Source organism: Bison bison, unplaced genomic scaffold (genome assembly GCF_000754665.1).
Source record: "Bison bison bison isolate TAMUID 2011002044 unplaced genomic scaffold, Bison_UMD1.0 scf7180017864466, whole genome shotgun sequence".
Lineage (NCBI taxonomy): Eukaryota > Metazoa > Chordata > Mammalia > Artiodactyla > Bovidae > Bison > Bison bison.
The window spans coordinates 9,585,979-9,597,719 of record NW_011495027.1 but is presented as its reverse complement, the minus strand read 5'-3'; the positions used below and the strand labels follow the sequence as shown (position 1 = coordinate 9,597,719).

The 11,741-nt window shown below is 41.9% G+C and overlaps 1 protein-coding gene across 3 annotated transcripts in view; it reads left to right on the top strand.

The window, feature by feature from the left end:
* Window positions 1-11,741, top strand: part of TGFBR3 (transforming growth factor, beta receptor III) — a 210,077-nt gene that overhangs the window by 165,759 nt on the left and 32,577 nt on the right. For all 3 annotated transcript variants that reach the window (XM_010860427.1, XM_010860425.1, XM_010860426.1), the window contains 5 exons: window positions 3,859-4,048; window positions 5,693-6,024; window positions 6,437-6,589; window positions 9,463-9,603; window positions 9,771-9,929. In XM_010860427.1, the coding sequence (XP_010858729.1) occupies window positions 3,859-4,048; window positions 5,693-6,024; window positions 6,437-6,589; window positions 9,463-9,603; window positions 9,771-9,929 (975 nt within the window). The remainder of the gene's footprint in view (window positions 1-3,858; window positions 4,049-5,692; window positions 6,025-6,436; window positions 6,590-9,462; window positions 9,604-9,770; window positions 9,930-11,741) is intronic.

The following is an 11,741-nucleotide window of genomic DNA, read 5'->3' as shown; positions in this document are numbered from 1 at the left end:
TTTTTTTTTTTTTTAACTTTTAGGGGATCCCAATAAACCATCATGTGTAGTGGTGATACATCAATTTGGTATTGAGCACAAAGCCCAGCAGTGATTTTCTGAAGTCAGAGCTGTTGTGAATGCTTTCCCTGGCATGGCATGAGCAGTGTTGGTGACCTGGGCTGTTTGCAGCCTTTGCTGCCTGGCACACCAGCCAAATGTTTTTAATTTCAGAATAACAAAAACAGGAAAGGGAATCATGCTTTGAAAGGCAGAAACATACGGTACATTTTAATTCCCTGCTGGAGTTCTTGTGTAAATGTTCTCTTGGCCCTGACCCTTCGATGGCTCTTTCTCTCCCTGAGCATGTGTGCCTGGTCCAGGGCAGTCCTGGAGTTCACTCTGAAGGTCCCCACTTCTCCTATGAATCAGAGAGGCTAGAAAAAGAGATTGTTCATCTCAGTGCAAGATCTGTTTATATTGCTCTCCTTGGCTGTACTCCTGTTCCAGGCCAATTTTGGACAATGCATGACAACATTACTAAACAATTAGGTAATGTTTCATGATGTTCCTTTCTATTCTCCCAATCAGTTTCATGCTTTGTGATTTCTTAACTCCTGTCTCAGATGTGAGTTCTGACTGTGCTGGGAGGGAAAGTTACCTGCTAATAAAAAGGTGGAGTGGGGAGAATGCTGGCTTTGAGGCCAGCCGGGTCTGGATTCAAATCCTATTTCCAATTGCTATTATCTCAGTTGATCCTGGGCAATTTCATTGAACTTTGAGTCTGTTTCCTTACCTGTGAAATGGATACAATGATAATACTCACCTTGAGAGTTCTTATGAGGTTTAGCAGAGTCCATTCATTCATTCAACAAATATTTGTTAAGTGTGCCCTGGGTATTTCATCTAAAGCAGTCAGCATACGCCTGCACATGGTGAGTTCTCAGCTACATGTACTAGTAAACTTCTGTGAGCCTCGGGTTCCTCTTCTCTAGAAAAGAATAGTAATGCCTACTCCTTATATTTTGGAGAAGAATTAAATAAGAAAACATATATTAAGCACTTAGCACAGTGCCTGCCATAAAAGATGGTGGTAGGGAGTAGGTTTCTATCTTCCTTCTATTAGCAATTCTTTAAGAGTTTGTAGGGACAATTAACAAAGTGAAGATAATGACAAATGTTTACTAAAGGAATTGTGTGGAACTTGATGGGGAAATTTAAAGAAAAGCACCATTAAACATAGGTCGGGTATGTATGTGTGTGTGTGATACGACGTGGGCAGAATGAACCCTCTAAAAGACAGGATGGTCCAAAGAGGCACAGAGGGTTGTGCTGGGCCAGATGGGATTACTACAAGTGTCCACATTACATCATCATGCCCAGCTCTGGCTTTTAATTCGGGGCCCTTATGGACCATGCATAATCACATTTTGGAAAAGACTCCAAAACATAAAATAGATGGAGATAACTTGTTAGAAATTTTCTGTTGTATGATTTCATAGGGCCTCAGGGCTTCAAGTTTGCAAATAGTGAGTTTATTCTTAGAAGAGATGTTTTTTAATCCCATTGGGAGTATGGACTGCACCCTCTGCCTGACTTTTCCTCCAGCCCCTGCCCTCCCAGATACCAGCAGTTTTGATGCAGGTGTGTGGATGGTGGGGAGAGGGAAAGGTACTCAGACTCTACTTAACTCATTGTCCTTCGTGAAGATGTGGCTGGGAAAGATGGCGGTGGTATTTGAGACCTCCTTGAATACTCCCTAATGGAGTAGCTATACCGAGGCCTTGGGAGCCTGGGAACTCCCAGAAATACAGGATAAGAAACCCATTCATTGCTGGGAACCAACTTGCCTGCCATTGTCCCAAACCTTGCTGCTTTACAAATGCATAGATAGATTTCTAGCCTTGTAAATCCTGAGGTGTAATCAATATGAGTTGTGCTGACAGCTTCTAGTGTTCATGTGGAAAGGTGTAAACAACTCATTCCATATTGCTACAAAAAGAACAGGTGGCAGTTACGATGACAGTATTCTGGAAATACAGTATTTTCTCAGCTGTCCAACAACATGAAAGACTAGGGCAGATGAGGCCAAACAGTATTGTTTAGGCCAGTGTTGCAACTCCAGCCAATCAAAACGACAGGCTGCCTTGAAAGCCCGGAAGGAGCTGTGCTGAAAAAACTGCTGTTGACTCAATGAGTAAAAAGGTCTAAGAACTAATTGGATCCTTCTTTACTTCATTTTAGTTTCCTTCCGTCCTCCTCCTCTCCCTCTCCTCTTTCTTCTTTCCCTTTCCTTAAGGAATGTTTTCTGAATCCCAGTAAGAGCAGAATAATCCAAATCTGTGGAACTGAGGTGTTTTTTTTTTTTTGCTAATGGCTACAGAACTTGGTTACAGCTCTTTCTGGTCCCTTCGCGTGCATTATTGTGACTTGCTACTCTGATGAGCACTTCGGGTAGTAGGAAAATATACTGGGTGAGGTTCTTTCAGCTTTGAATTGAAAATGCGTGTCCTCAGCCAGTATCCCACAACCAGAGAGGCCAAGAGAACGCAGAGACTGCGAATCTTCTATGGTTTTATAATGGGAAAGGATTAATATTTAGTCATGTTAAGGGCAAAGAGAATGGGAAACAAATGGGGAATTTAGGAAAAATGCTGCATCTATGCAGAAGAAAATAATTGGGCATGGAAATTAAAGTGATTTTTATACGACATGAAATGGCATAATCCACTTGCTAGAAGGGCCTTCCAGCCCTGTAGGAACAGATGTTGAAAATGTGGTGACTTCCCTTTGGGTGCTCCCTGCAGCATTCAGCTTCCCTCCCCATCTGAGGAGAGCACTGCAGTAGGATCAAAGTGTAATGTGAAATTTACCTTCCATGTTCTTAGTACTCAGAGTCCTTCAATATTCTTTCCTGGAAAGATTCTTATCACTCAGTTTTAATTTTTAACTGACTACCAAATGAAAGTTAATTTTAAGAGTTATTTGTATTGTGGGATAAAAGTATTGGTACTTAGAGGCATGGTGGCTTAATTTAATATTTTAGACCATAAAATCTAACCATATTCCATTAATAGAACTGGCAAGTGTCTATAGTTACAGGATTGCTAAATTGATCATAAGTTATAAGTGAAATACCGACATTGGTTGTTTCACCTTGTGTCATTCATAGTTTGCAAAGAGGATAGTCTCCACAGTGAAGTAACTAGGCTGTGCCTTCTTTCATTTAAATCTAGGATATAGGAATTAGGGGGTTCGTTGGTGGCTCAGCAGTAAAGAACCTACCTGCCAATGCAGGAGATGCAGGTTCGATCCCTGGGTGGGGGAGATCCCCTGGAGAAGGAAATAGCAACCCACTTCAGTATTCTTGCTAGGAAAATCCCCTGGACAGAGGAGCCTGGCGGGTATTGCAAAAGGGTTGGATGCGACATAGCATCAACATAGAAATAACAACAACAACAACATAGAAAGCAGAACACAGGCATGTTCGGATAATATAGAATACACATTTCTGAATACTGTATATATAATTTTAAATAAAAATAATAAAAGTTTTGTATCATATTTGATGTGTGTTAACTTAAACATTAACTCTAGTGACGTGCTAATCATGCTTATGATAATTAGATTATCCACTAATGACAAAAATGATTATTTGTATCAACATAAGCAACCCAAATGATGTGACCAGTCAGCATGAATAGATATTTCTTTAATCTTCTGTTACAAGTTTTCACATCAGTATTCTCAGCCCAAGGAAAGTAGGGATCAAAAGAATAAATAGTTTGCTCATACACAATAGAGAATCTATTTGTTTCAGGTATTAAGGTACTGTTTAATTTTATAGACTCATGAGTGAAATTTTATTATTATCTTCAGGCTCCTAATAGTATTGGCTTTGGGAAAGAAAGTGAAAGATCTATGATAATGACCAAATCAAAAAGAGATGACATTCCTTCAACCCAGGAGAGTCTGGTCAAGTGGGCTTTGGACAATGGCTATAGTCCAGTAACATCATACACAGTGGCTCCTATGGCTAATAGATTCCATCTTCGGCTTGAAAGCAATGGTAAGTATGATTTTTTTGTTATTGTTTGTATAAAAAATACCCCCCCCAAATGTGCTTTCCAATGAAGAACTTTCATTTCAACTCATATGGTGCTGTTTTTCTGTTGCAAATTTTAACAATTCATTTGACTACTTTTTACTGTAAAGCTTAAAGTTATGTAGAATTGTGCTAGATTATTTTGGTGAAACTATCTTGAATACAGACTTTTTACTAACATAGAGTCAATTGCATATCAGAAAACTTTGTTATAAATCACTTTCTCTCTGCATATATTAAGGATAAATTAGTCTGGGTTCTTTTCTCAGAGGAGCTTAGTGATCACTTTGGGCTGAGATACAGAGGGGTTGGGACAGCAGGAGAGAAGTCTTAGGTCAGGCCAGATCTCATAGGAAGTCACGAGGACTCATACTTGTGCTTTCTCATCCTCACCCAGAGGGAATATAGGCGTTATTACCCCACTTAGATGGAGGAGAAAGCAGAGGCTTAATAAGTTCTTTGAGGTTCTCCAGAGTCTTATAGCTACTAAGACTCGAACCCCAGGTTTTCTGATCCCTAGATCTCTTGCTCATTGCATGGTACTACAACTGAGTGCAGGGTTGGTAGAATGAAGGTTGGGAGTCCAGGTTCAAGTCCCAGCCCTGATATTTGATCACTGTTTTTGGAAGTTGCTTAACTTCTGAGCCTCTGATTCCTCCTCAGCCATATGAGGGAAACAGTAGGACCCATCTCACAGGGTGGTTGTGAAGGTTTTTTGTTAACAAATTAAAAACCTCCAAACCTCTTACTTCTTTTGGACCCATACAACTAACTGTGCCATCCTTTAAAAAAAAATGGTATTGAAGGAGAGCTAAGGTCTACTGTCATCTTTTCCAACTCCCATTGCAGGATAGATTAACCTCAAGTATATATCAGTTGACTTTGAAGGGATAATTGAAGCTAAGCAGCTTTTTCTTTTTGTTGGGGGACTAGGTTCTAAAAGGTACCTAGATATCTGTTAGAATTTAGCAGTGAAATGGGAGGTAGCAAAATAATTTCAAAATAGCAGTATTGTTTCAAGAAATCTTTAGATACTGTCCTAAAGAATCTCTAGATTCAAGGAAAGTATTTCATTGGCATTTGAATGGAATAATATCATCCCACATAACTTATTCAAAGAGTAGATTTTTTTATAGCTTGAAGGGCCTTAGAAATCATCTAATCCAGCAGTTTTTAATCTTGGCTGCACATTGGAGTCACATGGGGAGCTTTAAAACATAATGATTTAAAGAGAGTTCAGTTCTTAATTGGGCTGGGGTACAGCCTGGGCATAGGGATGCTTTTTTTTAAGCTCCCAGAGTGATTTCAGTGTGTAGCCAAAGTTGAGAACCACTGATCTAATTCAACCTCTTATTTTAAAAAAATTGGGAAACCAAAGCACAGAGAAGTAAGCTACTTACCCAAAGCTGCCAGACCAGTTAGAAAGAACATCAGGACTAGAATTTGGGCTTCGAGACAGACTTCACATCTCCTTTATACATTGCTCATTAGGGATAATTTTACATATGCCCATTCTGTGCTCATTCCTCCTATTCTCACCTTTCATGATAATGATTGTGACCTGGCATCAAACACTGATGATGTTCTGCCTTCTTCTCTTACCATCAGAGGAGATGAGAGATGAGGAGGTCCATACCGTCCCTCCTGAGCTACGGATCCTGCTGGGCCCTGGTACTCTGCCTGCCCTGGACAACCCACCCATTCGGGGAGGGGGAAGCCGAAATGGAGGTTTCCCTTTTCCCTTCCCCGACATCTCCAGGAGAGGCCGGAAGGAAGGGGGAGAAGATGGGATCCCTCGGCCAAAGGACCCTGTCATCCCTGGCATCCTGTTCCCTGATCCCAGAGAGCCAGAGGAGGTGCAGGGCAGCACAGATGTTGCCCTGTCCGTCAAGTGTGACAATGAGAAGATGACTGTGGCTGTAGACAAAGATTCTTTTCAGGTTGGTGCAGTTTCTTAAAGGAGAGAATGGGAGGTTACCTCGCTGTCCATCTCACCTCAGTCTGTGTGAGTTATTTCCAGCTCTTTCACTTTTGAACTCTGGAGATTTGATACTGTTTTCTCAGTTGGATGGGCTCACTTCCCCTTGGCTGTGAGTCTCACCCGGTTCCTGTTGTTCTCAGTGAGGGGGGGTTCCAGATCCTTGCGTGTCAATATTTTGCTATTGAATTTCCAAGGCCAACAAACACAAATCTGGGGCTGTTGAGAGATGGTAGGCTGAAAGGAGGTAAGGGGGGAGAGGGAGTGCAGGCTTCCAGTGACCTTTATTTGGAAGACCAGGCAAAATGTGTGAACTGCGTGCTGTAGAATGGTCTGTGGACCCCTCTTTATGTCTTTGGTGGTGGTTGTTTCAGGCCAGCGGCTACTCTGGGATGGAGCTCACCTTGTTGGATCCCACCTGCAAGGCCAAGACAAATGACACCCACTTCATTTTGGAGTCTCCCCTGAATGGCTGTGGGACTCGGCTCCGGCGAGCAGCCCCTGATGGTGTGGTTTACTACAACTCCGTGAGTGTTCTCCAGGACAAAGCTTTCCCTTTGCCTGAGCCTTGCTGGGTGTTACCTTAAAATTAGTCTTAAGATTTCTATGAAAGTGAGGAGGGCCATGTACCCCAGACTTGAATGAAGCCCAGTGTTGGTTCTCAACAAAATGGGATGTACTCTGACCCTGAACACTTTTGTTTTGTTGGTGAGTGTGTCGGAGTTGGGAGGCCCTGTTTTCTCGGCTGGAACATTTGTGATGATCTTTCCCACCCTTCCTTCCATCTCCTGGTGGCAAAGCGTTCACTGGCAAGGTGCTTATGGCTTTTTCTGGCTAAGCTGCAGGCTCAGATGGCCTGGTTCACATGAGGACAAACTCCAAGGCTATGAATGAGCACCTCTGTACAACTGAGCTAACCAGATCCATGGTTCATCTGAGATCCATGGCCTCATCTGAGGCATGTCTAGAAGTAGGAGAACTTTTCCTTCCCTCATGAACAAAAGAACCAAAAGAGAGAAGTCTGAAAAGGTCCTTTGAGAAATTATTAAATCTCTCTCCATCCTTAGGAAAGACCCTAAATTGAAGAACATCTCCTACTTTCGAAGTTACCCAGATTCCCCAATGATAGTCATTGCAGTAGCTACCCTTCACTTTCCAGACATCATTCTTGGAAGTTCACCTTAATCTTTTCAGATTAAATCTGTTTGTGTAGAGGCGGATACTACACAGTGAACATTAAAAGAATTTGAACATGAAATTTCAAAAGGATTTTAAAGTGATAATTTTGCAATTTGAGTTGTACTTTTGATGATAGAAACAGGGCTCCAAGATCCCCACGTCCAGCTTTGACGCGTGTGTGTGTGTCTGTGGTCAGGGCCTACCCAGCTTCGGCATGGGCTGGGGAGGCCCCGACTACTCTGTTTATTCCACTCCTGGTCCACAGATAGGACCCAGCCAGGGAGGAGACTGGCTTTCTGGTCAGCATGGCTCATGTAGGGACTGACTCTCCTGTGAGCCAAGTTTATTGTTCCTCAGACAATTTTAGAATGTTTGAGCTGGAAAGAACCCTAAGATGATCTCATTCAGCGTCCTCATTTCACAGGTGAGGAAATTGAACTCCAGGGAGTTACGAGACTTGTTTGGATTTGAGAGACGAGTTAGTGGTAGAGCCAGGACTGAATCCAGCTTCCCGACCTCTCATCCACTGATCTTCCCCCAGCCCTAGGCTGGAGCAGCTACTCCGCTTTGTTACTGAAATTATTTATTAACCTTTGACTTCTGTGATGAACACTCTTCTGCCAATTCCAACACTCATTTTCTTGCAATTATCCAGTTTTTCCAGATGTAATGAGTGTCATATATTACTGGTATACGTGATTTTGGAATTTTAAACTCTTTTAAAAATATTTCTATATATTTTTGGCTGTGCTGGGTCTATGTTGCGGTGCGGGCTTTCTCTAGCTGCAGTGCACAGGCTTCTCATTGCAGGGCGTCTCTTGCTGTGCAACTCGGGCTCTAGGGCACATGGGCTTCAGCAGTTGCAGCATGTGGGCTCGGTAGTTGCAGCTCCCAGCTCTAGAGCACAGGCTCAGTAGTTATGGCTCATGGGCTTGGTTGCTCTGAGGCAAGCAGGATCTTCCCAGATCAGGGATCAAACCTATGTCTCCTACATTGGCAGGTGGATTCTTTACCACTGAGACACCAGGGAAGCCCTGGAATTTTAAACTTTGATTTGAATTAATGCCAATAAGAGGCCATGATAACTGGTTAAGTTAAAAAAAAAAAAAAAAGTGCCATCTACCTCAGCAGAGAAAAGTATATTGCTTCTTCTTCTTTTTAAAAAAAATTATTATAGGGTAAGTAATAACCTAACTTGCTTCAGTTGCATCACTAATTTCTTTGAGGACCTGGAAAAGAATAGAGAGGCAATTTTCCTTCATTTCTTTCCCGTTCTGCTCTCCTCTCAGTGGCTATTTTAACCATTTCTTCTAGTTATAATTGTTTGTAGTAGTTTTCAGACTTAATATCTATTTTCATTTTACAACATATTCAAAATCTAAGGAGGTGGAGCATAAAATCAAACAAAAATTGTAACTATCCCATGTATGCAAATAAATTAGGAGTTAAGGAGTCCTAATTCCTGGGTGAATTTTTTCATCTTACATAGAACTAACCTTCTACCAGTGTTAAGATAGGTTTTCATGGCATAGAACTTGTTGTTCTTTCCTGCATCTATACCTCATACAGGAGATAGTGGGGGAGATGGACACATATAGGAGAAGGGTAAGGAAAGAATGGTTCAATAGTGAACATCAGGTTCTTTGCTTCTGACTCAAACCAAACTTTACCAAATCTTTTTTTTTTTTTGGCTGTGTGGGACCTTGGCATACAAATTCTTAGTGGCAGCATGTGGAATATGGTTCCCTGACCAGGGATGAAACACAGGCCCCTTGCATTGGGAGCTCAGTCTTAAGCCACTGGATCACCAGGGAAGTCCCTATCAAATCTCGATAGACACAACTTACCAGAACTCCTTGGATTAGCCAAATCAGTGTTTCTTAGAGTTTTCAGTATAAAGGCCCCTAAGGAGAAACTCCCCCACCCACTACAGTACAGGTGGGCCTGTTGAAAACCCCACCCAACCCCATTTCAGTGTCTGGTGTTTTCACACTATTTGAAATACACATTTTATTTTAAATCTTAATTTATTATGCATTGGGCTTCTTCTTTTTCATTTCTTTGAGGATAAAATCCTAAAAAAAAAACTTGGAGTTTTTTTTTTTTAATTAAGTCAGATTTTCAGTTCACCTCAGAATTTATTACATGGGTGTTTATGTGAGGTGGAACCAAAGTATGTGATTGGGTGTTTTCATAACACTGTGCTTTCCTTGCCTTTTAGATTGTGATTCAGATTCCACCCTCTGGGGATAGTAGTGGTTGGCCAGATGGTTATGAAGATTTAGAGTCTGGTGATAATGGATTTCCAGGAGACATGGATGAAGGGGACACTTCCTTCTTCAGCCGACTTGAAATTGTGGTGGTATGTATTTGTTTGTAGGAGGTAGTTTGTAGAGATTGTTGTCTTTTTGGTTGGCTTTAGTCAGGGACCATTGGAAAATAAAATCAGATGTTAAAGGCTAAAGCTTCTAAAGCTACATGCTTCATTTGACTGTGATATGTTTCCATCTGTTTTCTTCTTTTCTCCAGTTTAATTGTAGCCTGCGACAGGTAGGGAATCCCCGTACCTTCCAGGACGAACCCAACAGGAACGTCACCTTCAACATGGAGCTGTACAACACTGACCTCTTTCTCGTGCCCTCCCAGGGGGTCTTCTCTGTGGCAGAGAATGGACACGTTTATGTTGAGGTGAGACCCGTATGTTAGCTTTGGGCTGTTAGGTTAGCGGAGATTCTTAGTGGCTCCTGAGCATGAGTGAAAGCCCCTGGGGGCAGACGTTTTCCTGCCTTCCTCAGCCTTGACCAGCTCTGGATGAAGGCTTCACTCAAAAGACGCTTCCACATTGGTTTCTGACCAAAGCAGGAAATTTCAGGATTCATTGCATTATGCTAAATGGAGAGAGCATTTTATAGATGAATGGATGAAATGTTTTGGTTTTTTTTAATCAGGGGCATAAATTCTTATAAAGCCTTGTCCTTTCTTTGTCCTTTGTATTTTTGCCAAGGGCATTCGTTCAGTAGTTGCAGTATCAGAGTTAACAAGGGAATATTTCAAACCCCCTCAGAGACTATCTTTTAAACTGTGCATACTTTTGAGTGAAATACTGTATGTTACCATAGCTCATGAAAATTGGTTTTTTTCCTAGATCATTATCTAAATGTATCTATGGCGGTGGTTTGGTGGTTTCGTTGCTAAGTCCAGTCTGACTCTTGCAACCCCGTGGACTGTAGCCTGCTAGGCTCCTCTGTCCATGGGATTCTCCAGGCAAGAATACTGGAATGGATTGCCATTTCCTTCTCCAGGGGATCTTCCCGACCAAGGGATCGAACCCAGATCTCTTTCATTGCAGGCAGATTCTTTACCAACTGAGCTATGAGGGAAGCCCCAATGTATCTATAAGTTTATTAAAATTATTTCCTGTGTATAACAGTAATAACCAGACATAATGTAAATCTGTGGAGTGACTACGGAACTCTTAGGTAGTGGTGGTAATAATGAAATAACAACAGCTAAAGTTTATTGTAGATTTATTTTGTGCCAAGCTCAGTTATAAGTTCTCAGTTATAAGGACTCGTATTCTTCTGAGCAGTTCTATTACACAGGACTGTTAATATCCCTGCCGGGGACCAGCCCCGGCTGATCCAGGGTATTCAAAGGAGAGACGGCGTAGGCGAGGATCAGGATACGATAGCTTAATTAAACGTTAATTAAGGATATAAAGAGTAATAGAATGAGGATAGCTCAGTAGGAAAATTCAGTGGAGAAAAGAGGCTGAGTAGCTTGGTTTACACGGGAGACCAATAAAACTTCAAGACAAGAAGTTTGCACCACTTACGTAGGCCGCAGGCGTCCTTCCGTTCTCCCGAAGGAGAGGAGACACTGAGGCCTCCCCGGTCGGATCTTAGAAGCCCAGGCATAATTAGTAAGCATGGTGGGTTCCGCGCTCCAGATGGAGACTCAACCAGAGTGAGAGAGAGAGCGACATGGGGAGACCAGTATTTCGAGAAACTGATCCCAATTCTTTATTTTCCAGAGTCTGTTTTTATACACTGAGATGTTATACAAAAGTCACGTGGGGACAGCAGTCCTGACTTTTATTAAAGTCAGGTGCTTCACACAAATGTATATAGAGGTCTTAGGGGTGTTACATCATCTTCTGGCCAGGGGGGCCTGCTGACAATTTACGACCCTCTCCTTGTGACAGTGGTCAGTCAATCAGGACACTTATTTCTCCAGGGCTGATTATTCTCAAAACAGACGCCACCCAAATAAAGTTACATTCCTACAGGGTGAGGGTGTAGTGGGTTTTAGTTAAGGAAAGAATTTACTTAGCCTAAGGTCTAACGTGATTAATATCAAAGGTTAATACTTATTCCTTCTATATATTCATTAATGTGTGTAAGGGCAGGGGATGTGGAGACGTAGCAACAAACATTGGCTCAACAAATGAAAAACCCTTCACCAACACAATTTCTAATTAGCCCACTATACTTATAGTTT